General features: G+C 37.5%; 10 protein-coding genes and 2 non-coding genes across 13 annotated transcripts; 3 read left to right on the forward strand and 9 right to left on the reverse strand.

Annotated features, from left to right (window-relative positions):
* The first annotated feature begins 2,219 nt into the window (after nucleotides 1-2,219).
* Nucleotides 2,220-4,904, forward strand: LOC108805955 (probable pectinesterase/pectinesterase inhibitor 21). The gene is made up of 2 exons (XM_018577951.2): nucleotides 2,220-3,372; nucleotides 3,913-4,904. The coding sequence occupies exons 1-2, from the start codon at nucleotides 2,367-2,369 to the stop codon at nucleotides 4,773-4,775; spliced, it is 1,869 nt and encodes a 622-aa protein (XP_018433453.1). The 5' UTR covers nucleotides 2,220-2,366; the 3' UTR covers nucleotides 4,776-4,904.
* A 126-nt stretch (nucleotides 4,905-5,030) lies between these two features.
* Nucleotides 5,031-6,424, reverse strand: LOC108805959 (60S ribosomal protein L18-2-like). Its single transcript, XM_018577955.2, has 5 exons — nucleotides 6,326-6,424; nucleotides 6,036-6,125; nucleotides 5,788-5,916; nucleotides 5,499-5,681; nucleotides 5,031-5,406 (listed from the first exon to the last, which is right to left on the reverse strand). The coding sequence occupies exons 1-5, from the start codon at nucleotides 6,326-6,328 to the stop codon at nucleotides 5,248-5,250; spliced, it is 564 nt and encodes a 187-aa protein (XP_018433457.1). The 5' UTR covers nucleotides 6,329-6,424; the 3' UTR covers nucleotides 5,031-5,247.
* A 1,723-nt stretch (nucleotides 6,425-8,147) lies between these two features.
* LOC108805956 (serine/threonine-protein phosphatase PP1 isozyme 9-like) lies at nucleotides 8,148-10,002 on the forward strand. The gene is made up of 4 exons (XM_018577952.2): nucleotides 8,148-8,623; nucleotides 8,900-9,459; nucleotides 9,541-9,720; nucleotides 9,821-10,002. Exons 1-4 carry the CDS (start codon nucleotides 8,431-8,433, stop codon nucleotides 9,842-9,844), a joined length of 957 nt encoding a protein of 318 aa, XP_018433454.1. The 5' UTR covers nucleotides 8,148-8,430; the 3' UTR covers nucleotides 9,845-10,002.
* A 56-nt stretch (nucleotides 10,003-10,058) lies between these two features.
* Nucleotides 10,059-11,471, reverse strand: LOC108805957 (folate-binding protein 1-like). Its single transcript, XM_018577953.2, has 4 exons — nucleotides 11,310-11,471; nucleotides 10,701-11,077; nucleotides 10,341-10,627; nucleotides 10,059-10,244 (listed from the first exon to the last, which is right to left on the reverse strand). Exons 1-4 carry the CDS (start codon nucleotides 11,389-11,391, stop codon nucleotides 10,166-10,168), a joined length of 825 nt encoding a protein of 274 aa, XP_018433455.1. The 5' UTR covers nucleotides 11,392-11,471; the 3' UTR covers nucleotides 10,059-10,165.
* Nucleotides 11,472-13,621: 2,150 nt separating this feature from the next.
* Nucleotides 13,622-15,252, reverse strand: LOC108807504 (folate-binding protein 1-like). The gene is made up of 4 exons (XM_056988257.1): nucleotides 15,030-15,252; nucleotides 14,372-14,751; nucleotides 13,982-14,277; nucleotides 13,622-13,873 (listed from the first exon to the last, which is right to left on the reverse strand). The coding sequence occupies exons 1-4, from the start codon at nucleotides 15,115-15,117 to the stop codon at nucleotides 13,801-13,803; spliced, it is 837 nt and encodes a 278-aa protein (XP_056844237.1). The 5' UTR covers nucleotides 15,118-15,252; the 3' UTR covers nucleotides 13,622-13,800.
* A 310-nt stretch (nucleotides 15,253-15,562) lies between these two features.
* LOC108807505 (B3 domain-containing protein At2g33720-like) lies at nucleotides 15,563-16,015 on the reverse strand. The gene has a single exon (XM_018579792.1). The coding sequence runs from the start codon at nucleotides 16,013-16,015 to the stop codon at nucleotides 15,563-15,565; it is 453 nt and encodes a 150-aa protein (XP_018435294.1).
* A 389-nt stretch (nucleotides 16,016-16,404) lies between these two features.
* Nucleotides 16,405-17,361, reverse strand: LOC108811299 (60S ribosomal protein L22-2-like). The gene is made up of 3 exons (XM_018583343.1): nucleotides 17,243-17,361; nucleotides 16,811-17,058; nucleotides 16,405-16,729 (listed from the first exon to the last, which is right to left on the reverse strand). Exons 2-3 carry the CDS (start codon nucleotides 17,038-17,040, stop codon nucleotides 16,585-16,587), a joined length of 375 nt encoding a protein of 124 aa, XP_018438845.1. The 5' UTR covers nucleotides 17,041-17,058; nucleotides 17,243-17,361; the 3' UTR covers nucleotides 16,405-16,584.
* A 293-nt stretch (nucleotides 17,362-17,654) lies between these two features.
* LOC108811302 (E3 ubiquitin-protein ligase RFI2-like) lies at nucleotides 17,655-20,829 on the reverse strand. Of its 2 annotated transcripts, none has more exons than XM_056989564.1 (6): nucleotides 20,490-20,829; nucleotides 19,548-19,720; nucleotides 19,410-19,465; nucleotides 19,311-19,336; nucleotides 18,825-19,209; nucleotides 17,655-18,543 (listed from the first exon to the last, which is right to left on the reverse strand). In XM_056989564.1, the coding sequence occupies exons 1-6, from the start codon at nucleotides 20,683-20,685 to the stop codon at nucleotides 18,120-18,122; spliced, it is 1,260 nt and encodes a 419-aa protein (XP_056845544.1). In that variant the 5' UTR covers nucleotides 20,686-20,829; the 3' UTR covers nucleotides 17,655-18,119. The 2 variants fall into 2 exon arrangements, with proteins under 2 accessions (XP_056845544.1, XP_018438847.2); XM_018583345.2 differs by having other exon boundaries at nucleotides 18,825-19,233; nucleotides 20,490-20,828.
* A 315-nt stretch (nucleotides 20,830-21,144) lies between these two features.
* Nucleotides 21,145-23,689, reverse strand: LOC108812674 (26S proteasome regulatory subunit 6A homolog). Its single transcript, XM_018584999.2, has 10 exons — nucleotides 23,460-23,689; nucleotides 23,012-23,128; nucleotides 22,819-22,926; nucleotides 22,549-22,740; nucleotides 22,284-22,475; nucleotides 22,060-22,178; nucleotides 21,882-21,969; nucleotides 21,667-21,786; nucleotides 21,455-21,595; nucleotides 21,145-21,358 (listed from the first exon to the last, which is right to left on the reverse strand). The coding sequence occupies exons 1-10, from the start codon at nucleotides 23,577-23,579 to the stop codon at nucleotides 21,281-21,283; spliced, it is 1,275 nt and encodes a 424-aa protein (XP_018440501.1). The 5' UTR covers nucleotides 23,580-23,689; the 3' UTR covers nucleotides 21,145-21,280.
* A 232-nt stretch (nucleotides 23,690-23,921) lies between these two features.
* Nucleotides 23,922-26,033, reverse strand: LOC108811303 (sm-like protein LSM4). Its single transcript, XM_056989566.1, has 7 exons — nucleotides 25,910-26,033; nucleotides 25,783-25,824; nucleotides 25,442-25,540; nucleotides 25,272-25,349; nucleotides 24,719-24,755; nucleotides 24,278-24,412; nucleotides 23,922-24,149 (listed from the first exon to the last, which is right to left on the reverse strand). Exons 1-7 carry the CDS (start codon nucleotides 25,910-25,912, stop codon nucleotides 24,127-24,129), a joined length of 417 nt encoding a protein of 138 aa, XP_056845546.1. The 5' UTR covers nucleotides 25,913-26,033; the 3' UTR covers nucleotides 23,922-24,126.
* LOC130497327 (small nucleolar RNA snoR127) lies at nucleotides 25,018-25,188 on the reverse strand. Its single transcript, XR_008936324.1, has one exon. It is a non-coding gene; the product is annotated as a small nucleolar RNA snoR127 (small nucleolar RNA).
* A 52-nt stretch (nucleotides 26,034-26,085) lies between the features above and the next one.
* TRNAE-UUC (transfer RNA glutamic acid (anticodon UUC)) lies at nucleotides 26,086-26,157 on the forward strand. Its single transcript has one exon. It is a non-coding gene; the product is annotated as a tRNA-Glu (tRNA).
* The last annotated feature ends 56 nt before the right edge of the window (nucleotides 26,158-26,213 follow it).

Here is a 26,213-nt window from a genome sequence, read left to right on the forward strand (position 1 = left end):
TGTGATTAGACAAGTAAATGATTGAGTATTGGCCTCCACTTTTGTTCATTTAATTATTGATGGCAAACAAAATACTTGTATGATTAAAAAAATTCTGTCTGGCCTTATTTTCATATAGAGTAATAAACACTTAATTACTTATAACGTATACGCATCAACATTTACAGTTCATAAAATTAAATTAACATTTATTATCAACGCATGTACTGTATATTTGAACTAAATAACTCTATTATCAAACAATCAACCTGCAGTATAAAACTATTACATGGAAAATACTGAACCATCACTTTCAATTCAAGTTAGTAAAGTGAAATTTCACTTTCATCGTCCAAACATCGATAATTGCTATAAATAAATCAACAATAATTTTGTCAATGATTATTCCATCACGGTACAGTCATTTCTTTACTATCAAACTCGACAAAGTTATATCAAACTGATCTATTTCAAAAAATCTAAACTTTCATAATAATATCCATGGTATCTTTTAGCGTGGCATAAGAACATCATTATTGGAGTGTTTTTTCTCTTCGGTTCTCTCCCCTTAACCCTTAAGGAGCCCTTAAGGGCTTCCCAGTAATGATGGTCTAATATCATCATAATATCAAACATTCTTTAGGACCTTTCAGATATTACACTTCTTCAAACTCCAGAAATAAAGCTCGGGCATTGCAAACTGAGGCCCAACCTCTAATGGGCCAACACTTCCCAATTTGAGCCTTGAAAAACGAATTAAAGGCTCTACGATCCGGTGAAAATGGCAAATTCACGGTCATGTCGTCTCCCACCCTTTCCACTTTAGTTTCTTCGTTCGCAGGAATCATTTTTTCACACATATCTATCTTATTAAAACAGAAACATTACAACTTATTCTAGGTGGATTTTAAAGTTGGACCTTATGTAATTAATGTTATATTAATCTACTTATTATTAAACATGCCTTTTTATAAATAATTAATATCAACCATTACCATAGATTTTCACTTCTTACCTTATTATTATATCCACTACGCATGTTTCCTTATATTGCATATATTTTACTATAAGCTAGATACATCCACTAGCATATTATACTATAAGATAGATTATTAATAATACATCTACTAACATATAATACTATACGACAGATTACTAATAATATAATATATTATATGTATTCATTAACTTGCATCTATCAATATTAACAATACTATGAAGATGACTAACTCTATACTTTGAACCTATCAACCATGATATACTAATTTATAACAAAAATGATATTACTGTTACAAATTAATTTTTATAAAAATTATTTATAGCAGCAATTTGTTATATAAGATAAATTTAATCAAGACCCAAATCTTTTTTTTCTGTTCAGAAAAAAAGAAACCTACGAATATATACCAATAAGTTAGCCAAAAATCTTCCGAATAAATAGTAAATTTCACCAACCCAAAAAATGAATTAAAAACATAACAAAAGATACTATGTTTGAAATTTAGCTCACTAGGTCGGGTATAAATCTGTTCATTTCAGGTATGAGTTCTTCGAGTTCTCAACATTTGGATCTAAGTAGGTATTTGATATTTTTTTGTCCGGGTCGATTTTTTTTGGTTCCGGATCATTCTAACTTTTTATATTATAAATCTTATATAATATACAATATATATATATAATATGTGAATCAAAAGATAAACCCGCGCAGGCGCGCGGGTCATGATCTAGTATGTTTTAATTGTTAACAGATCACACATATATCTTTCTATACAAATTCATATAAATTATGAATACATATAACTATATAATAGGTTTAGATTCTCAGATTGATTCTAGAATATGAAACATAACAAATGGCATTACGTCAAATAAAACAACAACTGTGGAAAGGAGTTTGAATAGCAATTAGCAGTTATACAACACGATTAAGACACTGATTATTCCGGTTAGAAGAATAAAGTAGAACGAACAAACAAACAAACCAGAAAATGAGGTTTCGAATCCTTAAAATAAGATTTTAATTATTTCCTCAATATAGAAACACTGACGAAACAGAGACAATCTTTATCTTTTCAACAGTTTCTCACTAGCCGTATTTCCCGCCAAACCTCATGAAACAGAGCAACACGAATAACGAACTCTTATTTTGTCGTTTCAGTTACCATCACGGCAATTATGTGAACAGATGCACACTCCCAAGGACGCTACGTAACCTTCGAAGGATGAGCCCATAAAACTCACAATCTCTTTTTTTCTCAAAAAAGAACAAAGAACAGCTCTAACATTCTTAACCTAAATTTCTTCAGAGCTGTTCAAGTTCAACATCAATTTGATAAAATATAATCCAACAATTAAAAAAAAAACTATATTGTAAGAAAGAAAACAATATGTCGTATGAGTACGACGACGATTCCAAGAAGAGGAGGTATGCTGTTATCTTAATCTCCTCAGTTCTTCTCATCTCCATGATAGTCGCCGTTACCATCAACCTCAACAAGAACGAAGACAACGGTGACTCTCAAGGCAAAGGAGAGTTAACGGCTTCCGTCAAGGCAGTTAAGGAGGTATGCGCACCAACGGATTACAAAAAGACTTGCGAAGACACTCTCATCACGAACGGACACAACACGACCGACCCCATGGAGCTGGTCAAGACAGCGTTTAGCGTCACGATGAAGCAGATCACAGACGCAGCCGAGAAGTCGCAGACCGTGATGGACCTTCAGAAGGATCCTAGGACTAAGATGGCTCTCGATCAGTGCAAGGAGCTGATGGACTACGCGCTGGGAGAGCTCAGCAACTCTTTCGAGGAGCTTGGTAAACTCGAGTTCCACAAACTCGACGAGGCTTTGATCAATCTGAGGATATGGCTCAGCGCGGCGATTAGCCACGAGGAGACTTGCCTCGAAGGGTTTCAAGGGACGCAAGGGAACGCCGGAGAGACGATGAAAAAAGCGTTGAAAACGGCTATCGAGCTGACGCACAACGGGCTGGCGATCATCAGCGAGATGTCGAGTTTCGTGGGACAGATGGGGATCCCTGAGCTGAACAGCCGGAGGCTTCTGTCTCAAGAGGTTCCCTCGTGGGTGGACGAGAGGGGACGTAGGCTCTTGCAGGCTGCTGAGGGGTATTCGGATGCGAAGGCTGATATAGTGGTGGCTCAGGACGGGAGCGGTCAGTATACAACGATCAACGATGCGATGAAGTACGTTCCCAAGAAGAAGAACACGACTTTCGTGGTTTATATTAAGGCTGGTATCTACCAGGAGTATGTACAAGTCAACAAGAGCATGACTCATCTCGTGTTCATCGGTGATGGTCCCGACAAAACCATCATCTCTGGCAGCAAGAATTACAAGGATGGTATCACTACCTACCGTACCGCCACTGTTGGTAAGATATATATATTGAATACTAAAAAAAATAGGTTTAGGCGTCCGTCTAATTAATAATCTCCTACAATATTTTAAAATTTGGTTTAGGCAACACATGCTTAAGAGACAAATCGATCATAACTGAAACAATTTGTTTAAAATCTGATTCAAACAATTTAAATCGGTTTGAACTATCATAAATTTATTAAAATCGATTTAAAAGTTTGTTATTTCAATTTAAATTAGTATAAATAGTTTTAGTCCACCAATTTGTCTGATTTCGTTTTTTTTTGTGTATCTAAATTTTACAATTCGTGAAAATAATTGTATAACTAAAACTAAAAACTAAAATAATTTATTTAAATAGTATATAATAAATAAATAAACTGTCAACTACTAATCCCACCGTTGTGATTATACATAGGGTTTAGTTAACGCCTAATTGAACATTGATCTACTATAAAGCACCTAGCCTAACTTACAGTATAGCTATTTATTGAACAATGTGTATGTTTGATTATTTGTACTTAGAATTCATTTAATGTCAATGCTATTGCAGCCATCGTTGGAGACTACTTCATTGCCAAGAACATAGGGTTTGTAAACACGGCCGGTCCAATCAAACATCAAGCCGTTGCAGTAAGGGTTCAATCAGACGAATCGATATTTTTCAACTGTAGATTCGATGGTTACCAAGACACGCTCTACGCTCACTCACACCGTCAATTCTACAGAGACTGTACCATCTCAGGCACCATTGATTTCCTCTTTGGAGACGCGGCTGCTGTGTTCCAGAACTGCACTTTGTTGGTGAGGAAGCCACTGCCGAACCAGGCGTGCCCTATCACAGCTCATGGTCGCAAAGACGCGAGGGAATCAACCGGATTTGTGTTCCAAGGCTGCACTATTGCCGGCGAACCGGATTACTTGGCGGTCAAGGAAACTAGCAAAGCCTATTTAGGAAGGCCTTGGAAGGAGTATTCAAGAACTATTATCATGAACAGTTTTATTCCTGATTTCATTCAGCCGCAGGGATGGCAACCGTGGCTTGGAAACTTCGGTCTCGACACATTGTTCTACTCTGAGGTTCAGAACATAGGACCCGGAGCAGCTCTTGCAGGCAGGGTTACTTGGCCTGGGATCAAGATACTGAGCGACGAAGAGATTCTCAGTTTCACACCGGGTATGTACATCCAAGGTGATGTTTGGATTCCAGGGAAAGGTGTACCGTACACTCCTGGTCTCTTGGCTGCTGACCCGAACGCTGCAACCACCACCACCCCTAGCGGCTCAGATGCTCCAAAATTCTCTTCGTTCTCTGACACAAGTGGTGCTGGTTCGGTTTCTCCAGCAGCTGCACCGAAAGGCTCTAACAAAAGTGCTTCACCGAAAGGAGCCGTTACGATGGTTTTAAAAGACTAAAAGATTTGATTAAGATGCCATATATTGTGTTTTTCTTTCTTATTCTAATTCAAGGAAATCTGGAAAACAAATAATTGATTAATGTTTAGCTTTGTAAACTCATGTTTCATATTGCAGTACATTACAAGATGTTTATAAATCAAGTACTAACCTAACCATTATGTAGAAATTAGTTCTCTAGTATATAATGTGCACGAGATAATTCAAATAAATTTTATTTTTATCAAATTATAGTAACCCAAAAAGAGATTAAAATCTGCAAATCAAAATGTTTGTGTATCGTATAAACCAAGTAACACTAAGGTCATTTTTGGTTGTATCCATGGTGGTGCAGCACAACGTGCAATAATAACAAAGTTAATCAAGTCGAAACAATCTTAAAATATTGTCTGAAACAGGCAAACACAAAAAAACCACGATTCTATAACAAAGGTCGAGAAGCAAGTTAAAAAGACGATGATGACAATGGTCCTTAAACCTTGAATCCACGGCTCTTCCTCTTTCCTCTGGCCTTCTCGAACTTCCTTCCCTTGGACCGAACATATGGCTTGGAGTGACTGTGTGGCACACCAGGAGCAGGACCAAAGTGCTTAACAGCCTCACGTGAGTTCTTAGGTCCTCTAAGAAGAACCTACACACAAGAAGAAGCAAAGGTTCAATCATATGTTATCACAACGGAAGTTGAAAATGGAGGTAAAGCGGTTAGGTTGAGAGAAAAATTACAGTGTTCTGTCCCAAAGGAGCTCTGAGAGCAAGCTGGTCAAAGGTCAAGCATTCACCACCAGCTTTCTCGATGCGAGCTCTGGCTCTCTCAGTGAACCTCAAGGCAGTAACCTTGATGGCTGGGATCTCGTGTACCCTCAAATCATCAGTTATGGTTCCAACCAAGACAGAAATCTTGTCTTCCTATGGTATCACAACAAACATAAATCACATTCGAAACTCATGGCCTAGGACTAGTTCCCAACATAAGAAGTACAAAGAGAGAGCAAGAGACAAGAAATGGTAGTACCTTGCCGGTCATGAATTCGACGAGCCTGGAAAGAGAAAGAGGAGCTTTGTTGACTTTGCTCATGAAAAGCCTCTTCAAGATCACTGCATTGAACTTGCTCTGTGTCCTCCTCACCAGAAACCTGTAAAGCTGCATTTTTTTTTTCAGTACGAAATGTCAACACCTCATTATATTCACAAACATTCACTCCGATAAGAACCTCTTCAATAAAAAGAAATAGACTAAAGATTGTTGTTAAAGTTTGGAACCTTGACGGTAAGCTTGAGGTAGACATCGTCGGACTTGGGAGCTGTCCTTTTGGTCTTCTTGCTCTTACCTCCTGCGATCAAATCAATTCCCTACAAAAAGAACACGACCGAGTTAACTCAAATGTCATAAAATCAAAAGCTAAAAAAACAAATTCACATATTATTATTATTATTATTATTACTACATTTGAAACAGAGAATCCATACACGACATTGACACTTTAGAACCAAACTCAGAAGCTACAAGAGAAGCATTTCAGAAACGGAGATTGAGAGATGGAGAAAAGTACCATCGTGCCGCCGCGGTCGAAGCTTCTGCCAAGAGAAGTGGTGAATTTTTCAGCTTTTATTTTGTAGGGTTTTATTATTTCCACTATGGGCCTGAAACTCTAAGCTCAATATAGGTTTTAATTTCTTTTAGATATTTTTGGACTTAAATTTAGATGCCCAATAAACTAAACAATGGTTTTTTTTTTAATTTCGTTCAGACAGGGTGGAACATTGTATGGCGGTACACGTACATAGGCTTTATCTAATCTCTAACCATAAAACCGAACTTTTCAAAAGACGCGGTTACTCGCCCGACAATAGATTATCTAAAATAAAATCATTAATAGTGGGTTAAATGTAATGAGAGTCCTCCACGGGGAAAATGGGTTTTTAATTCCTGAAGTATTTGTAATCAGCACATTTAATACTCAACTTCTACTTATGCAATTTTAATCTTCAAGTGAATGTTGACTGAGTAAAATTGAACATTAAAAAGTCAACTGTTATGTTCTTTTAACGGAAACGTTAGTTATTGTAGAAAAGAGATTTGGTTTGTATGGTCTTTGTTTTAATCTGTCGCCAATGAACATTGTGTCTTGTTCTTTTAACTTTGGCCATAACCTTAAAATCACACATGTACAAGTACTCATATGATTAGCAAAAACAAAGTTTGTAATAACATAACTAGATTTTTCTTCCTTGAAAATGCATATATTTTCTAGTTCAACATTTGAGTCCTGCAACAGTTGCAGTATCACACTCTTTAAAAAAAAAAATGTCATAATGATAGTTCTCAGATTTACATATGCATCTTTATATCAGATAATTCACAAACTTGCACCAATAGCAAATAAAACCAAAATTTTCACAGAATCAAAGCGAAAAGAATAGGCAATGTTAACAGCATCAATATCTTCTCCTCGAAGACAAACGCTTAAAAGAAGAACAACGAAGAATCAATAGCGCTTAATATTTTTATCCCCACATTGACTGACTTGGTCTCCTTGGAAATTTTTTTCCACTATCTTATGATTCTTCTACTCTCCCTGCCATACACAACAAAACGATAAGGCTTATGTAATGCTCGCCAGAATTCGCTCCTGTCCTCACCATAATTGTTCTCTTTTCACTGGAGTTGTCCTCTTTTCGTCGGAATCACCTCTTGTCTATCAAAATTGTCTAAATAATCAAAGTGAGAGATTTCTGGGTTTCAAAAGACAAACCAAATCTCTTTTCTATAATAACTAACGTTTCCGTTAAAAAAAAACATAACAGTTGACATTTTAATGTTCAATTTTGCCCAGTTAACATTCACTTGAGGATTAAAATTGCACAAGTAGAAGTTGAGTATTAAAAATGTTGATTACAAATACTTGAGGAATTAAAAGTCCATTTTCCCGTCCTCCACGTATCATTTTCTTTATGGCTAGATCTTCCATTACCGTCCACTTAACCCATACAGTCATACACATTCTTGCCTTTAAAGGTTTCTCACTAATCACTTTTTTTTTTGAGATTTGACAACTTACCTTTGTAAACGAAAGAAAATCATTTGCAACACTTCAGTTTCATATATAAATCATTGGATCCAATGATCCGGTAATTGAACTTATAAACTACCTAATGTTGTCCATTATATAAACGAATTTAATAGTTTTAAAATCTTAATTAGCTTATGATTACCATATATGTAACCTTGTTATATGTTCTACAACCGATTTTCTTCATTTCCCTGTCTGAAATGTAATCAAATAACCATTAAAATTGCGTTGAAATCTAATTTAGTATATATATAGAGAAAGAGAGGAGCTATCTGCACCATCTGTTTTTTCTCCCCTCAAATATTATTCTAAAGCTGAAAGCTTTTCTTTTTTTCCTCTTCTCAATTTTATTCTAATCATTACCCATTTGATCCATCTCCATCCTCTGATTTTTTAAGACATTAAGCTTTCCTTCTGATCCCTGTCTCTTTCTTTCTCTCCACCTCTGTTTCCACATATTCCAAGGTAGAAGAAAAAAACGTTTGTAACTTTCTGATCGTCTCATTATTAATCCATTTACCCATAACGACCCGCCTGATTTGGCGCGAACCCATTTGTGTTGGTTGTGGATTCTGGTAAAACTAATGACGACGACAATGGAAGGGGTGATGGAGATAAGTATGGTGGATGACATCATAAGAAGATTGTTAGAAGGCAAAGGAGGCAAACAAGTCCAGCTCTCAGAGATCGAGATCCGTCAACTTTGCGTGAACGCACGACAAATCTTCCTCTCTCAGCCCAATCTCCTCGACCTCCATGCCCCCATCCGCATCTGCGGTACCCTCTATGTCTCATTCTTGTTTATTAATAGATTATTACAAACTATAAAAAATATTTATTCACGATCTTGATAACACGATTGCAAGAACTCAATAATAAAAATTAGTTCTCTTATTAATCTCGCAATCTCACAAATTTCATAAGTAGTTATTCTACACATAACTCATTAGGTAAAACGCAAACAGATATTTTCCTTAACCATAACACATTAGGATTAGGTAACTTCCATCTCAAGCTACTTGAAGCTTATGCCAACAAATCAATTATCATCAGGTGATATTCATGGACAATACCAAGACCTTCTTCGGCTGTTCGAATACGGAGGCTACCCTCCTTCAGCGCACTACCTCTTCCTCGGAGACTACGTCGACCGAGGCAAGCAAAGCCTCGAAACCATCTGCCTCCTCCTGGCCTACAAAATCCGCTACCCGTCCAAGATCTTTCTCCTGAGAGGCAACCACGAGGACGCCAAGATCAACAGGATCTACGGCTTCTACGACGAGTGCAAAAGGAGGTTCAACGTCAGGCTGTGGAAGATATTCACCGACTGCTTCAACTGCTTGCCTGTATCTGCTCTCATCGACGACAAGATCTTGTGCATGCACGGAGGGTTGTCTCCCGAGCTGGAGAATCTGGATCAGATTAGGGAGATCGAGAGGCCTACTGAGATTCCGGACAATGGTCTTCTTTGTGATTTGCTTTGGTCTGATCCTGATCAGAAGAGTGAAGGATGGTCTGATAGCGACAGAGGTATCTCATGCACGTTTGGAGCTGATGTAGTCGCTGAGTTCTTGGATAAGAATGATCTTGACCTCATTTGCCGTGGCCATCAGGTAAACAGATCACTTTCCACAGTTAGTTTGAGATTCTTTTATTAGAGCCTATTTGACATGTGAGGCACGTGTGTTGTGTAGGTAGTGGAAGATGGGTATGAGTTTTTTGCACAAAGGAGATTAGTGACTATATTCTCAGCTCCGAACTATGGTGGAGAGTTTGACAATGCAGGTGCATTATTGAGTGTAGACCAATCTCTTGTTTGCTCTTTTGAGATTCTGAAACCTGCCCCATCTTCAAGCGGTATTCCTCTCAAGAAGGTTTGTTTCTCACCCAGACCAAAGAAGACCTTCTTTTGATAATACAATTGGTTTAAGCTAGGAATAACTTAGCCACATGGGTTTCTTTATGTTTTATCAGGTACCTAAAATGGGAAAGTCTTGAAATGAAATAAAGCTTTGCTCCCCTTTAAGCTAGGCTCTGTGCATATCTTCAAGATGTAGGGTTAAACTGCAACGGAGAAGAGAATCTCAAAGGCTTACTTTACTTTAGTAATCAAAGAAGAAGCATCTGTAAAAAAAAACAAAACCACATTTTTAAAAACTTTCTATATTTAAATTGCCTTTCATGGTTTGGCTCTTACTATATTGAGTAAAGAACTGTTGGATTTACACTTATTGCGTCTCAAAAACTCCCAAAGAATTAATAGCAGTGAAAATATATGAATGTAACAGAGCCTCTATGATAAGTAACTCAAAAACAGAGTTAGTAGAATCTTCTTCTAATCCTGTTCCTTCTTCTCAATCTTCTTGCATCCCTCTCCATCTCCTCCTGATGAACCCACCTGATTTATCAAATTCCAAAGCAAAGATTCAAAAAAGGGAAATGAATGTTGAGATTGATACAGAAACGAGAGAGAGAGAGAGAGATGGAGACGAACATGTTCACGAGCGCTATTGCTAGTACAAAAACCGATCCACTCCAACACATCTGCATATTCATCATCACCAGCTTGTTCTTAAGATCTTGAAGCCGAACAGTCTTTTTAAATGACTCCACCGCTGTGACCAAAACTCTTTTGCTTCCGTAACAAGGCTCTTCAACAGAATCATCAGCTCCTTGAAGAACAGTGAAACCAACTGCTTCACAGAACGCTGTGCCGTTAGTCACCAACTTAGAAGCTTTCTCGCAGATGGTACCATTGCTTGGTGCACAAGGTACTACAACCTAACACATAAAACAAGAACCAAATCACATCCCTCAAACTTGTGAGCTTCTCAAACACAGTCCATTCTTTTACCTGAGTATTACTGCTAAAGGAAGCGTCTGAGCAAGCTTCAAAGACACTGTCACAGAAGGAAGCACAAATGCGAATAGGACCTGACTGAACTCCAACATCTGGATGACAGATTGAACATTCCAAAAGCTCAAACCAAAACAAGCAGTCTTTAGAAGCGTCTCCGTGAGCAGCTAGGTTTTGGAGAGCTAACGAAGCAGAGAGCATCCCTGAAGAAGCAGAGCAACAAGTCTTGCCATGGAACACATTACAGAGGTTTAGTTCCTTAAACTCAAGATCAGCAGACTCGGGAAGCTTTCCTTCTAGCTCGTATGGCTGATGAGATCGTCCTCCTTTGGAAACGCATACCCCTACGTTCTCACTTGAGTTAACTGCTTCACCTGAATAACAACAACAACAACAACACGCATGAAAACAGAGAGAACAGAGCATCTTACTCGTGCAACAGAGAGAACAGATTCGACAAGATTTTCTTGCAAAGTTTGAAGATTTCAATACGCATGAAACAGAGAGACCTAAAAGATCGAAACTTTATTTGAGTATCACTAATCAAGAAGACCGATGCATATCACAACGAATCAAAGACGATTCTAAGAAGTGAAAGAGACTCACCAGAGGAAGACGAGATGAAGAGAGGAAGCAGGAGGAGGATTGGAGTAAGAATCTGAAGAAACATCGTCTTCGTTGAGGACATCTTTTCTCGACGACTGATCTCTGAGTGAAGCGAAGAAGAAGAAGAAGACTATGTAACAAACTATTTCTCTTATTGATTGATGATCTTGGTGAAACAAATGTGTACAACTTGAACTTCCACTTATATAGTGTGACACCAGAGCTTACCTCCGCTCTATGCGCGGCTTTTATTTTCATTTCGATTTAAAATACTTTAATTAATATGAAAGCTCATGAAAAATAGTTAAAATAATTTTAAAATTTTAAGTAACTTTATCGATGTATAAAATATAAATTCAAACTTATTAAAATAATCTAAAACGTAAGATTGAGATTTGTTTGAGTATTATTATTGTGTGTAAATTCGGTATGTACAGTTATTAAGAAAAATTAAAATGAAAATCAAATTAAAAATATTAAGCAATTTTCTAACAATGGTAAAAGTATAAAATTCTAGCCAGAAAAGCCATCATCGAGTAAAAAGCCATTTTATCCCCTTAAAGAATAAGAAAAAAATAAGGAAAAAATAAGGAAAAAGTAAGAAAATAACAATTATTTTTAAAGTTTCGAATTATATGCTTTCAAATTTAGAAAATTCTTAAATATTATATTTTTTTGAAATTTCTTTATACACTATGATCATTATTAATAAATATATATTTAAAATTCATTATTCTTGTTTCAATTATATAAAATTAAAATATCTACTTGATCAATATTAGTTATCTGTTCTCTGTTTTTTTATATTTTTAATTTCTACTAAAATATATTTTTAGTAACATAATATATATCAAAATTATCTTTGTTTTAGAATATATATTTTAGATTTTAGATAATTCTTATTATTAATAATTTTAATCACTTATCTAATCAAATAAATTTGGAATTCGTTTTAGTTTTTAGTTAATTTATATAATTTATTCATTATATATTTAATGTTTAAATTAAGAAAAAAATCAAAAAAATATTGAAGCACAATTATGAAGAAAATACAAAAGCTGAAATTAACAAAAATGACTCAAAATTACTGAAGCAACATTATGGAGTGCACCAGCCAGAAGCTTAGAATGATATAAAAATTAAAGCATCACCTTTTGTTCGGAGGCTTCACGTCGCTCATTGCAGCATTAAAATCTTCCAAACAGAGCTTCATGCTGTCAGTTTTGGTAGCGTCTCCGATTCTCAACGAGTCTGCTGATAAACAATTGATTTGTGCAATTTGCACTAAAAGCTCAAGATGAGCACAATCGTAGCTCTTTGTCCGAGCAGCTTGCCAGAAAAAAAAATTAAAAAATACGAATCATGAGTTAATGAAAAAGATAATGCATATGTGAAATAAATAGTAATTTAAATTTTGTTATAATTTACCTATCACTTTAAGATCCAGGTTAGGGTCAAGTGCCGAATTCTTCCTCATCTTCTCTAGAGCTGCTGCCTCAAGGATACATAACCTCTCATCCTCTCTAAGAGGGGTAGTCTCAACATGAGCAGTTGATCTCTCAGTCGACAAGTTTATTTATACACTATGATCATTAAAAATTCAATATTCTCTTTTCAATTATATAAAATTAAAATATCTACTTGATTAATATTTAGTTATGTGTTATCTGTTTTCATATTTTTTTTTTTATTAAAATATTTTTAATAACATAAGATACATCCGTTTCTATATTTTTATTTTAGATTTTAGATAATTCTTATTATTTTTAGTTTTAATCACTTATCTACTCAAATATATTTGGAATTCATTTTAGTTTTTAATTAATTTATATAATGTATTCATTAATAATATAAACGATATTAATCAATCTAACTTTTAACGTGAGAGATCGAATGCGAACAATTACTTCGACAAATAATATTATAGATTTATTCTATTCGAAAGAGCTAAAAAGAAGAGTTTAGATCCTCCCATTCATGTTCCTTATCAATCTTCTTGCATCCCTCTGGATCATAGCTTGCATCTGCTGCTGATAACGCCACCTGAGATATCAAAATCCAAAACAAGATTAATTCAAACATCAACCGTTAAAACAAAAACTATAGACAGTGAGAGAGAGAGAGAGAGTGGGAGTGAGAGTGATGCAAAACCTGTTAGAGAGCATTGTTATTTGTTCAAAGGCTACTTTACTTTAGTAATCAAAGAAGAAGCATCTGTCAAAAAAAAAACCCCACATTTTAAAAAACTTTCTATATTTAAATTGCCTTTCATGGTTTGCCTCTTATTATATTATGTAAAAAAACAAAACACATTTTTAAAAACTTTCTATATTTGAATTGCCTTTCATGGTTTGGCTCTTACTACATTGAGTAAAAAACTATCTGATTTTACACTTATTGCGTCTCCAAAAAACTCCCTAATAGCAGTGAAAATATTGGTTCATTATGAATGTAACAGAGTCTGTCTATGATAAGGAACTCAAAAATAGAGTTAGAATCTTCTTCTGTTCCTGTTCCTTCTTCTCAATCTTCTCAATCTTCTCGCATCCCTCTCCATTTCCCACCTGAGTTGTCAAAATCCAAAGCAAGATTCATATATCAATTTGGTTAGAAGGGAAATAATGTTGATATTTAGACAGAAACTAGCGAGAGAGAGAGAGAGAGATGTAAACCTGTTCAAGAGCGTTGATGCTAGAAATATAAGTGATGTAAGCCGACACATCAGTAGATTCAGTATCACCATCCTGTACTTAAGATCTTGAAACCACACAGTCTTCATGAGTGACTTTACAACAGGCACCACTGTCACTACAACTGAGTTACTTCCATAGCAAGGTTCTTCTGCTTGATCATCAGCTCCTTGGACAACAGAGAAACCAACTGCTTCGCAGAAACCCTTGCCATTAGTCTCCAACTTAGAAGCTCTCTGGCATATGGTACCGTTGCTTACCCCGCACGGTACCATAACCTAAACAGATAAAACAAGAACCAACACACACTCTCTCAAACCTGTGAATTCTCAAAGGGTTTTAAACCCTCTCAAAAACAAACCGGTCTTTTACCTGATCACTAGCATCACGAGTACTAAAGTAAGCGTCTGAGCAAGCTTCAAAGACAGTATCACAGAACGAGGCACAGATGCGAAGAGGACGTGGCTGAACTCCAACATCAGGGTGACAGATTGAACATTCCAAAAGCTCAAACCAAAACAAGCAGTCTTTAGAAGCTTCTCCGTGAGTAGCTAGGTCTTTGACAGCTAACGAAGCAGAGAGCATCCGTGAAGCAGAGCAACAAGTCTTCTCGTGGAACATAGTACACATGTTTAGATCTTTAAACTCAACATCAGCAGACTCGGGAAGCTTTCCTTCTAGCTCGTATGGCTGATGAGATCGTCCTCCTTTGGAAACACATAGTCTGTTCTCACTCGAGTTAACCGCTTCACCTAAATAACAACAACACGCATGAAAACAGAGAGAACAGAGCATCTTTACTTATGAATCATGACGAATCAATATGATCTTTAAAAAAAAAACTAAAAGGTCGAAACTTTATGAAGGCTCAGTTTCAGAAGGCGTTCGATGCATCACAACGAATCAAGACGAACTTAAAAGAACTGAAAGATCGAACTAGAGACTCTGTTTCAGAAGGTGTTCGATGCATCGCAATGAATCAAGACGATCCAAAACATGTGGAAGATAACTCAGAGGATTCGATACTCACCAGAGGAAGACGTGATGAAGAGATGAAGCAACATGGTTTGAGTAAGAAGACGCAGAAGCATGATCCTCTTCGTTACGTATCCTCCCATATCTCTCTCGACTGATCTCTGCTGCTACGATGAACTTTGTTATTGTTATCTCCAAGCGAAAGAGGAAGACGAGGAGAGTCCAAGAATCACTCGAACTGCTTTCTTTTTTTACGAACAGAGTGTTCCCTCTCTTCTCAGCTATATGTAGTAGGTAACACTTTCCATTTATGGAATAGTACATTGACAGTTAAATCTCGGTTCACAATCTTGAGTTTTATATTGTTCGGTTTATTGATAACCAATCCGGTTCATGAAGATTTCATAAACGAACTCGTCATGTAATTTATACAATTGAGATGAATACGAATGGCAGCATAATGTTACTGAATGAGTGAAACAACTCAATTAACTAAATATATAGGAATATAAGATTGACTACTGGTTTTAAATTAGAAACTATTAATAAACCTGAATATAAATCTTATTAAAAAAAAAATCCCTGGAATCAGTTGTTAGAACGAAGCACACGAAAGTGGAGTCTCGTTGCATAAGTATTCCAAAAGAGTCCAATTAAAACGCCAGCTTTAAGCTTTCTTCTCTTAACAAATTGCGTATTCCAATTGTTAATCAACACATAGCTTCCACTCGAATGCCATTTTTTCAAGGACAGCCAATGCGTAGACTTGGTATCACTGTCGTACACACTGATTCTCAACCCTTGATGATTATTTGCACCACCTTCGATCATCATGCGCTCTTCATCCGTGAGGTAACCAAGAATGTGCTCAGCCACATCATCCTTTGGTAGCATGAGGCGTGTCTGACTGTTTCCTACGTCGCTATCTGCGAGATGTTTCTTGATTTCCCATATATCAGGGTTTATGGAGAGGGTTAGCTCGGTACCTGGAGTGTTTATGTCCCTTAAGTGCGCGAGACTAATAATAGCGGAAGAAACCATGCATGCCGAGTCTCTACCTTGGCTGGGAAAGAGATCGAGAAGGCGTGTTGTTGTTTGATACACAGCGAGAATTAAACCATTGATTAAGTGAATGTTATGTTAAGGTTTATATACATAATAAATCCCCAGGTTCCTAATCCTAATCTTTCTAGTGATAACAAATTATTTTCTCAGTTTATGTAGGAAAAGGATTTTATTTTAAATAATAACATAACAAAACAATCCATCACGCTGCTTTTCCTGATAGAAAATTGAAATTGAAACCCACAATAAATTCATAATTTCACAAAATTAACACTAAGATAATCACTAGTTATGGGTGTTGTGCTAATGGGGGCGGATAGTTATGGGCCTAAATTAATAGAAGACCCTTATCTGTAGTTACGGGATTGGATAATAAAGATGTTTAATTTTTTTCTCAAACAAAAGTGTCTGAAACAAGAGTTTAAGTTCAACCAAACTAAACAAGATCTGCCAAAAAAACAATAGAAGTACCAAGATAAATTGTAATGGGCAGCAACGAGCAGAAACCAAAACAACAGAAACACGAAACAGAAGTAATAACTCTTCTAGTCTTCTTCCTCTCCCTCGTTCTCAGCGATGTTGAAGTACCTCAACTCGTAGAGGTTACGGTCCTTGTTGGCTGCAATCACTCTGAGCCAATCCCTCACGTTGTGCTTCTTCAAGTACTTCTTCGTCAAGTACTTGAGATACCTATAAACACAAGAGTAAACAGTGAGCTGCTATATACTTATAAGAGACAATGCAAATAACTAGTTGAGTGAGTGTTGTTACCTCTTGGAGAACTGGCCATCAGAAGTGACAGTGATCTTGTTCTTCTCACGGGTGATTGTGACAGAGTCACCGAGCGCACCGGCTTTGCCACCGACTTTGATCCTCTCCTGAAGGAACTTCTCGAGGGAAGCAATCTCCATGATCTTGTCATCGACAGGCTTGGAGCAGTCGATGGAGAAGGAGACTCCCTTCTTCTTTCCCTTGGCGACTGCTGCACTTCCACGACTCATCTTTCAACCCCCTTCTCTCTACAAATCCAATAATAGAACATTAGAGTGCTTATATTAATCACTTAAGATAAGAACCGAAACATCTTAGATGCGAATGTCTAAATCTAACAAGAGCTAATGTCGTCATTTCTAGCGAGATAAGTTATCTATAGTATCAGAAATTGAAGAGAGAGATAGAGAGAGAGAGGAGTAACAGGCGTACCTTGAACAAATCCTAGAAGGTGAGACTGTCTGAATAAACGAGCGGCGTCTTTTAGCTGAGGAGACGGAACCAAATGACTTAGGGTTTTTCGTGCATTTAAAGTGGTCTTGTTGCCCTAATTTATATTTTCTATTAATTACATAACTCCCCCCCCCCAAGATTTGATAAAATCTTAAATTGCCCCTAAACGTTTGCATTTAAAATAAAACGTCCAATTGTATCCAACAAGCGAGCTTTTTCATGTAACCACCAGCAAAATGGATTCTTGGTTTGTTCATTGGTTTATTTTCCGTGTGTATATGTATATCGGTGTGCATTAACACATAACAAATCCCTCTGTAAACATTAGAAGATTATATAATGTGGCTCATTATATTGTCTTTTGTTGTCACGTATTAGACTATAGTGTTAGTAATTTAACACTTATTTTATTTTGCATAGAAAACAATCAACATTGTACAAATTGTGATAGTCTAAAGAAAAAGAAGTCATGTACTTGAAAGTTTGAAACATTTAACAAATATAGAAGAAGAAAACAAATGTTCCATTAGGGTATTTCACTTGGATACCCATTGTAGCCCCATTATAACATAATAACAAATACCCAACGACCATTTGCCACCACCTTGATCCAAACCGGACCTAGACGGCTCGGACCGCACGCCACCACCAGCTTGGGAACACAGTCTCTCAAAACCTCATTCACTACATACCATTCATTTTGTCTTTTTTTTTTGATAACTTGAGCATGAAGTTTTTTTTTTTCTGTTTCCAGGTTTTCTCAAATATAAAATTCCCAATTCATTTTTTTAAATGGTTTTGTTTTGGTCCAACGTTCAGGAGAATCGCCCAACCGGTCACTGACTCAAACTTCTTACTATGATCCTCCAGGGCCATGCCTCTGATGGAGGCTTCCTGATCCTTCATTGAAAGAAGATGTCCAAATGGATGGTGGTTCTCTCTCCATCTGGTTAACCGGGTAAGCCGGTTGCAATGGCATATAAGGAGGCTCTCTCTCCCATATGTTAAACCGGATAAACGCGCTACTCCCACCCGCCTGATCCGACAAAGATGAAGTTGAGCCCATCAAGGAACCTCTACTGGGCCTCCGCCCAGACGAGAACACAGGCCCATGAGAGACTATAGGCGAAGAATCAGGTTGGTGTGGTGACTGTGCAGAAGAAGACTGTTGGTGATAGGCTTGAAGTGCTTGCATTCTATCTCTGGTCCGAACGTTGCTTCCCGGAAATGGCGGTGACCTGGGAATAGACGCCACCGAACTCCCCGCTCTACCATTAGCACTGCAAAGACATCACCAATATATGTAAGACTTTTATTATAGTTTCATTCTGAAGCCAAGACAAAGATTAAATGTACAAAGGGAGTAATGCACATAGAAACATGTGGGGTCACTTGGCCCCAGTAAAATTGGGGAAAAAATGTTTTGTGTAATTTTTTCCTAAAATTACTATAATATTTAGTCAAAATTTGGCATTTGATCTCATTGATTTATATATATATATATTAGATATTAAATTTATATGTTACTACTAGTAAAAAAATATTTCTAGCTCCTATGTACCTGTGAGCATGATATGTTGGACGCATGAAATGAGGCGGTCTCGGTCTGACAACATCCGAGCCGCCACCGTTGGCTCGGGAAGTCCTTGCAGCAGCTGGCGGAGGAGTGGGACGAGTTGGACTGCCCACGTGAGAGAAGTGCTGAGGCGGTGGGGGTGGAGGAGGCGAGTGATGATGATAATCCCAGCCGTGGTAGTGCGGATCCACAGGGAAACCATAAGGAGGTGGGACGTCACCTGAACCGGTGTTCCAGTGACTAGGGAAACTTGAACTGTCTGAAACAGGACCTGTGCTCGAGGAAGACGAATGAACCGGGCCAAAGTAAGTTACATATGGACATGGGTGACCCGCTGTTGGCGCCGCTGCTGGTGGTTCTGTAAAGTAGCCTTGTTGGCCAAAGAGGTCTTGATCTGTGTCATGGTGTCAGACTCAAATAAGATAAAAGAAAAAAAAAAAAAGAGAAATAACTAAGCTGGCAATATCTTACATGAACTCGGTGAAAAATCTCCATCCCTAGAAAGTTAAAGAAATATTCATCAGCATATAATAAGCAAAAATAGCACAAAACAGAGTTAAAATTACATACTCGAAAGAAGGAAGACGGGCTGAACTTCCAAATGGGCACCAGTGAACTCCAAAAGCCTGCAAAGATAACATAAACACAAGCATTTTTTTTTAGTGTGAAAGAAGTAACAGAGCTTGGGATGGATAGGGTTACAATTACCATTTCAGAGTAGGTTCCGATATCATAAATATCCTCTTCATGAACCCATTCCTCAGCACTGAACTCAGGGGTTGAACGGCAGCCGTTTGAGTAAAGCCACTGGCCTTTCTCTACTTTACGACAGTTTGGGCACTGCATCACCCCCTTTGTATTGAAAGCTGACCCAATACAATCTAAGAAAGAAAGTAAAAAAAAACAACAACAAAGAGAACAGATTTGAAGTTGGGACACATTTGTGAAACAGCATAAGAAAGACAACACATAGCATTTAATACCAAACTGAATCCGACATAATATTTGAACTCAAACTCGGAACCAAAGAAACTAAAAAAAAACAGAAACTTAAACCCAAACCCAATCATATGCACACCTAAAATACTTTAAATCTTAATAAGTATCTATAACATGAATAATAAATTCAATATTAAAATATTGTAAATTTTTAAATGTTTCGACAATTGCATTTGAGATTTGATAATGAACAAGTTTTCTTCTTAAATTTCAAATTTTCAACAATGTTATTTTATTTTTGAAGCTTTAACTAATACTTATAAACATATATAAACACACAGCTACTCTCCTATTTAGACAGTAAACAGAGATTAAGAAGCAAAGACTCATAATGTATTGTACTGCTGAAACACTAATAGATGCATCAAACAAAGGTGAAGAGATCACCAATGCGACAGTGATCATCAATCCCTAACTGATTCTGTCTGAATAACCACACAAACAACAATCCGACCAGATCATGACTATATCAAACACGAACCAATTGGTTTCAAAACCTCAATTAGAATGTAAGAGAATCACAATTAACAAAATCGAATCAAACAAAAAGGTAGATCTGGATGAAATTCAAATCAAAATTGGTTCAAATTATCTACTTCTAAATTATAATCGAATCAAGAAGAGCATCATATCCAATTACAATATGCCTACCTAGATGGAACTCGTGGCCACAATGAAGCTTAGCCCAAGCTCGATCGCCTTCTTTGGTCACCGACTCGATACAAATCGAACACAGAACCGAGCCAAAGGCGTTAACTTCGTCGATAGATTCGCCATCGGAGCTGTCGTCGGCGGCGAGATCATTAGCATCGAAATCGAATTTGGTAACTTTGTTGCCTAAACCCATAATCAAAATTTAATCCTTTTTTTTCGATTTTCGTCGAATTACAGATAACTTAATGGATCTCTGAACTCTACCGAGAATGAGGAAAAAACGAAACGAAGAAAACTTTTTTTTTTAATGGAGTGATACTTTTTGTATGGGAGAAGATTGGGTTACTTACGGGTAGAACCGTAGAAGCAAGCAATGACCGATGTCTGAATTACTCCAAACCTTTTTTTATAACTGGACGGTTCAGATTTGTTTACTTGACATCAGCTGCTTGTTTCCCATAGATTTGTTTCCTTTTTTTGTATATTGTCTGAAAACAATATCTAGATCAAGTGTTGATTCTTATCCAATCTCGAGAGATCATACTATTATAGATTTACAGCTTAATGCACCTTCTTCTAGTGTTATAAAGGAGAAGACTACACTTTTATGAATTTTCTCACAAACACATTCTCAGAGAGTGGAATGTGAGTATTAGATCATAAAAAATTCTCTTTTTATCAGAAGAAAAAAGAACACAACTAAATGTATTTTGAAAATATCCAAATCCGAATGTAAAACTAGTTGAAGGATACAAGGTAAAGAGAGATCGAACTGATGGGGGGAGAGATTAGGCGTAGTAGTTCAAGCTTGCTTTCTTCTTGGCCTGGACTTGGATGATACCTTCATTGAAGTCCTCATGGTTCACCTGAGAAACCAGAGAGAACCCACAATGTTTTATAAAAACCAGACTGAGCTTCGATCATCATAAAGTAACCAAGAGACTCTTGTATCTTATTATTACCTCTGTGGCATCACGACGGAGAGCTAACATGCCAGCCTCTACACATACTGCTTTCAGCTGTGCGCCATTGAAATCGTCTGTTGATCTTGCAAGCTCCTCAAAGTTGACGTCTGGGTGGACATTCATCTTCCTCGAGTGAATCTGATTGCATTCGGTTTGGGGTCAGTTGAGTTATGTGAGCTTTTTAAACTATCAAGGAGGGAGAAACAAACCTGTAAGATTCTGGCTCTTGCTTCTTCTGTTGGATGTGGGAACTCAATCTTCCTGTCTAGCCGACCAGAACGCATGAGTGCCGGGTCCAGAATATCTGCACGGTTAGTGGCTGCAATCACCTGAAACATTTAAGAGGTTTGATTGTTACTGCTTCTTTATGGGAAGTTACATTACACGAGTATGATTAATGACTACATTTAAGAAAGGCTCTCACCTTAATACGCTCATCACTACTGAATCCATCAAGCTGATTGAGTAGCTCCAACATAGTCCTCTGCACTTCCCTGTCTCCGCTTACTTCACTGCACTCTCAGCCAAATAATGTCGTTAGTGAGCTGCTGCTGAAGTTATATATATATAGAAGAACTGGAATCAACAAATATAGTTTATACCTGTCAAAACGCTTTGTTCCAATTGCATCGATCTCATCAATGAAGATAATGCATGGAGCTTTCTCTTTTGCTAGTTGAAAGGCATCACGGACAAGTTTTGCTCCGTCTCCAATAAACATCTGTGAATACATTCAGACAATGACACGTAATCAATTACGCTGGCTGGTGTCATTCTATACCTCCACCAAATGTATTTGATAGTCGCACTAACATATTAAGGTTACCTGGACCAACTGAGGGCCTGCCAATTTGAGAAAAGTGGCATTGGTCTGTGCAGCACAGGCACGAGCCATTAAAGTTTTACCAGTCCCTGGAGGACCATACAAGAGGACTCCCTTTGGTGGACGAACACCAAGCTTCTCAAAACGCTCCTTGTGCGTCATGGGAAGCACAATTGCCTCTACAAGCTCTTGGATCTGTTTCGGAAACAAACTCAAATCAGATTCAATAAACAACACATAGAGTCAAAGCGAATGGGATAAAACGAACCTGCTTCTCCAGCCCTCCAATGTCATTGTAATCTTCGGTAGGTTTCTCATCGACCTCCATGGCTTTAACCCTAGAGTCGTACTCGGATGGCAAAGTATCCAAAATAAGGTAACTGTCTTTGTTAACACCAACCAAGTCCCCAGGCTTCAAGCTGTCAGGGTCCACGAGACCAACAACTGGTAGAAAGATTGTCTGCAAGCAAAAGAATTTGCTCAGAAACGGAACATCAAAGAAGTAAAAGAAGAATTGCTTATGAAGTAGAGTCTAAACCTGTCGTGTAGAGGTTTTCAAGACAACACACTTTCCCTTCCGTTGAGAGTCAAGGTCAATATTAGCACCGTCTTCTTCAGCATCATCTTCCGGATTCATCTCCAAGATCTAATAATAACATAACAGTTATACATTGACTCGAAACAGAACAACTTACAGGGCATGAATCAAAACTTGTTGTGAGTAAAGGTACCTCGACAATGTTGCCAACCAAGTAAGGAAGCTGCTTGTTGAGTTTAATCTTCTCCTGATTCTCTTTAATCTTCTCCTTGTAAGAATCGCATTCTAGATTCGTTCTTTGAGCGTCTTCCTGTTATATCCCCCAATTAAAATAAAACCACACACAGAAGATCAGCAACTGCAACAGCGTCATACATTCATACTATACCATGACATATGCTTTCCAATGAATTCAATTAGAAAATCCAAACTTCGAGATAATAGTAATACACAAGAAGGGACAACAAATCAATTGTCTAGTGCGTCTACAGTCGTCAACGGATTACAATCAACTCAAAACCCTAAATTAGATAGCAGCAGCAGCAGCAAGATCCAATTCGAATTTTTAAGCAATTGCTGCTGAACCCAAAAATTATGACCTAGGGGACTAATCATGTAGTTAGAATGGGGTCGGGAACTACCTTGAGGATTCGAATCTCGTTGTCGAGGAGACGAGTAGCTCTGACGATGTCTTCGGTGGACATGGACGCGAGCTGATCCTCTTCGAAGCTTGACGTGTCTTCTACCATCGGAGTTGCCATGTCGATTGCCAAAATCGGAGACAGGGAGAGAGAGAGAGAGAGAGAGATCGCCTGAGAGTTTTTGGGGTTTCAGAAGATCGACTGTGAGCAAAAGGGCGAGAAGACGAGAGGAAAGAAAATAAATAAATTAGTTAATATTTAGATTTATTTAGGAAAACTTGTCGTCAAAGAAATGAATATGGCGAAAACCTCCGAACGAACTAGAGTCTTTAATACCCTCGAACGCAGAACGCAGAACGCAGAACGCAGAACGCATAACGCAGAACGCAGAACGCAGAACGCAGAACGCAGAACGCAGAACGCAGAACGTTAATAGTTTCTTTTCCTTGATATTTTCTTGAGTTATTAAAATCAAGTGATTCTTCTCATCCATAATTCACAAAATTCAAATAAAATTCAAATATTTCCAACTCTAAAGAAAAAGCTAGAGAGAATCGAAAAACATTCTCAAGAGCCCTTAAACAATAAATAGAAACAATCACAGAGCCATATGGGAGGTAATAAGTTCACGACAGCTTCAATCCGGTAGAGACATCTAAAAGTTGTATCAACCACGGCCTCGACCTCCAACTGTTATTTTTTGTTTTTGTTTTCACAAGACAAGATACTAGTTTAGTTTAACCGCAATCAAATACAAGATTGGAGTACATAATGTTATTTGGCACAACGAGATCATGTTCGGATTTGAGATGTTTTACCTTTGTTTCCACCCATCTTTCCAACTGAGCCACCACGGCCTCGGCCTCTGGCAGCTCCATCGTCAATACCACGTCCCATGCCTCCCTTTGGACCTTCTCTTCCTCTTCCTCGTCCAACCCCTGGTGGTTTTCTATCTGTAAAATATTCAAAGAATTATTGAGAATTATCAGGAACAGTGTGCATTTGAAACCCAAAAAAGAACCATGTTCCCATTATTTTGTATAATCCCTGAACCTCATATAATTCAAAATGATCCCATGGATTCATCAGAAGAAAGGACTATGCATATTACTACTACAAATGATATCATTTATCTGCGCAATCTACGGCTCATAAGTGCCTTTAGCAAGTCTGGTAAAGAGTTCAAATCCCAAGACGTAAATTAGCAAAAAGGAACATGGGATGCCCTATTTGATGATAAAGATATAAGAAAACTATACCTGTGCGGGTCTTCTCTTCCTGTACTTTATCAATCACCTGAAGGAGTGAAGCAAAAACAATGTATGTTAGCTCAATCTATGTCAACACACCTACTAAATGCAGTATAAGTCCAGATCCTCAAACTTCAAAACACACATAAATAAAGAGACCAGTTAACTGTGTCACTTCTCGACAGCTACAATAACAAGTTCAAGAGACTCTATGTGAGATGAAATGCAACGAGAGAATATTCCATGTTATACGAATGATCGTTATAGGTACACATGACACATAAAGCCCTTGACAAGTGTATCAATATTCTGGTCAGAGTTTTTACACATCTCTGTAATATCATCCTACAACAAGAGGTACACACTACTGGCTATTAAGGTTCCACATGATATCACTATGGTGACTCAACTCAAGAACCCCAGCAAGTGCCTCTTGGAGCACATATCTGATTTGGCTAAGAATCATCATCACTCCCCAGAGAAAGAAGAGCAAAGCAGAAGAAGATAACATAAATAAATTTACATATATAAATATATAAAAGAGAGAGAGAAAAATATACACCTCATCTGGAACACGGAGGTACTTGATGGTGTTGCCACGGATATAGCATTCAGGCATTCGCCAAAACCTGTCTCCATCCTACCCAGAAAAAGTGAACATATTTTAAGTGGCATGAACTAAGCAATAGAAAACAAACTAGAATTCATTAGAAGACATAGGAGGGAGGGAACCTTTGAAGTACAGATGACTTCACGGAGATGAATGTTCATCCATGTATCACAATTCACCAAGTGCCCATTATACGTCTCCCCATTCTTCAGCTCTACAAGCTTTACCGAACCCAAACCGACAGAAACACGGAAGAACAAAAACCGTAATAAGACAGAGAGGAATGTCTAATTAATAATATACATATACACTAAACACATGACACAGAAGCTGAGACAAAAGCAAAAGCCCCAAGAATTAATAACAATTCCACTTGTATACTTTTGTAAAGTGTTAATGTTAATTAAGTAAACAGATTCATACGCACACAAACTTTTCGGATTTTCATAAAGCTCATACTTACCATGGGATGACCTTGAGCAGTCTTGAGCAGCGAAAGAGGAAGCTGCAATCAGAAGACAAGTTAAGCAATTTATATTCAGAAAATATAAGCAAACCAAAAAAAAAAACTAATCCTTCAAGTACTTTACCATCTTCTCGAATCTAGGAAAATTGGAGATTTCAGCACGATCTGACTGAGAGTGAGGAAGAAGAGAGAAGGGATCGAAAACGACGAGGATGAATGTGAAAGTCCAACGTTGAAACCATAAAGAATAGAGATTTAGATTACTAACTTGTAAACTTGTTTATCAAAGCTAACATCAATTCCGATGTCGTCCAGCGGTTAGGATATCTGGCTTTCACCCAGGAGACCCGGGTTCGATTCCCGGCATCGGAGCTTTTTTGCAATTTTTTAAAAAATCCAATATATCACGGTATCACCGCTTGCATGTG

The sequence above is a fragment of the Raphanus sativus genome, chromosome 6 (genome assembly GCF_000801105.2).
Source record: "Raphanus sativus cultivar WK10039 chromosome 6, ASM80110v3, whole genome shotgun sequence".
NCBI lineage: Eukaryota > Viridiplantae > Streptophyta > Magnoliopsida > Brassicales > Brassicaceae > Raphanus > Raphanus sativus.

Excerpts from the sequence above, each read along its gene's own strand:
- LOC108812674 (XM_018584999.2), bottom strand. The coding sequence starts at position 23,579 with ATGGCAACTCCGATGGTAGAAGACACGTCAAGCTTCGAAGAGGATCAG. Across the intron at positions 22,476-22,548 it reads TTGGAGGGCTGGAGAAGCAG|ATCCAAGAGCTTGTAGAGGC; the intron begins GTTCGTTTTATC and ends TTTCCGAAACAG. Across the intron at positions 22,179-22,283 it reads CAGGCCCTCAGTTGGTCCAG|ATGTTTATTGGAGACGGAGC; the intron begins GTAACCTTAATA and ends ATGTATTCACAG.
- LOC108811299 (XM_018583343.1), bottom strand. The coding sequence starts at position 17,040 with ATGAGTCGTGGAAGTGCAGCAGTCGCCAAGGGAAAGAAGAAGGGAGTC. Across the intron at positions 16,730-16,810 it reads GATGGCCAGTTCTCCAAGAG|GTATCTCAAGTACTTGACGA; the intron begins GTAACAACACTC and ends TTGTGTTTATAG.
- LOC108807504 (XM_056988257.1), bottom strand. The coding sequence starts at position 15,117 with ATGGGAGGATACGTAACGAAGAGGATCATGCTTCTGCGTCTTCTTACT. Across the intron at positions 14,278-14,371 it reads CTCGTGATGCTAGTGATCAG|GTTATGGTACCGTGCGGGGT; the intron begins GTAAAAGACCGG and ends TTATCTGTTTAG. Across the intron at positions 13,874-13,981 it reads GCATCAACGCTCTTGAACAG|GTGGGAAATGGAGAGGGATG; the intron begins GTTTACATCTCT and ends TTGACAACTCAG.
- LOC108811303 (XM_056989566.1), bottom strand. Across the intron at positions 25,541-25,782 it reads CTGCTCAAGGTCATCCCATG|CTTGTAGAGCTGAAGAATGG; the intron begins GTAAGTATGAGC and ends GGTTCGGTAAAG. Across the intron at positions 24,413-24,718 it reads GGAAGAGAAGACCCGCACAG|ATAGAAAACCACCAGGGGTT; the intron begins GTATAGTTTTCT and ends AATATTTTACAG.
- LOC108807505 (XM_018579792.1), bottom strand. The coding sequence starts at position 16,015 with ATGGTTTCTTCCGCTATTATTAGTCTCGCGCACTTAAGGGACATAAAC.
- LOC108811302 (XM_018583345.2), bottom strand. The coding sequence starts at position 20,685 with ATGGGTTTAGGCAACAAAGTTACCAAATTCGATTTCGATGCTAATGAT. Across the intron at positions 19,234-19,310 it reads AGATTTTTCACCGAGTTCAT|ATCAAGACCTCTTTGGCCAA; the intron begins GTAAGATATTGC and ends ACCATGACACAG. Across the intron at positions 18,544-18,824 it reads CCAACATATCATGCTCACAG|TGCTAATGGTAGAGCGGGGA; the intron begins GTACATAGGAGC and ends ATGTCTTTGCAG.
- LOC108805955 (XM_018577951.2), top strand. The coding sequence starts at position 2,367 with ATGTCGTATGAGTACGACGACGATTCCAAGAAGAGGAGGTATGCTGTT. Across the intron at positions 3,373-3,912 it reads CTACCGTACCGCCACTGTTG|CCATCGTTGGAGACTACTTC; the intron begins GTAAGATATATA and ends ATGCTATTGCAG.
- LOC108805956 (XM_018577952.2), top strand. The coding sequence starts at position 8,431 with ATGACGACGACAATGGAAGGGGTGATGGAGATAAGTATGGTGGATGAC. Across the intron at positions 8,624-8,899 it reads TGCCCCCATCCGCATCTGCG|GTGATATTCATGGACAATAC; the intron begins GTACCCTCTATG and ends AATTATCATCAG. Across the intron at positions 9,460-9,540 it reads TCATTTGCCGTGGCCATCAG|GTAGTGGAAGATGGGTATGA; the intron begins GTAAACAGATCA and ends TGTGTTGTGTAG.
- LOC108805957 (XM_018577953.2), bottom strand. The coding sequence starts at position 11,391 with ATGTCCTCAACGAAGACGATGTTTCTTCAGATTCTTACTCCAATCCTC. Across the intron at positions 11,078-11,309 it reads CTTCATCTCGTCTTCCTCTG|GTGAAGCAGTTAACTCAAGT; the intron begins GTGAGTCTCTTT and ends GTTGTTATTCAG. Across the intron at positions 10,245-10,340 it reads GCAATAGCGCTCGTGAACAT|GTGGGTTCATCAGGAGGAGA; the intron begins GTTCGTCTCCAT and ends TTGATAAATCAG.
- LOC108805959 (XM_018577955.2), bottom strand. Across the intron at positions 5,682-5,787 it reads TCGAATTCATGACCGGCAAG|GAAGACAAGATTTCTGTCTT; the intron begins GTACTACCATTT and ends GTGATACCATAG. Across the intron at positions 5,407-5,498 it reads CTCCTTTGGGACAGAACACT|GTTCTTCTTAGAGGACCTAA; the intron begins GTAATTTTTCTC and ends TCTTGTGTGTAG.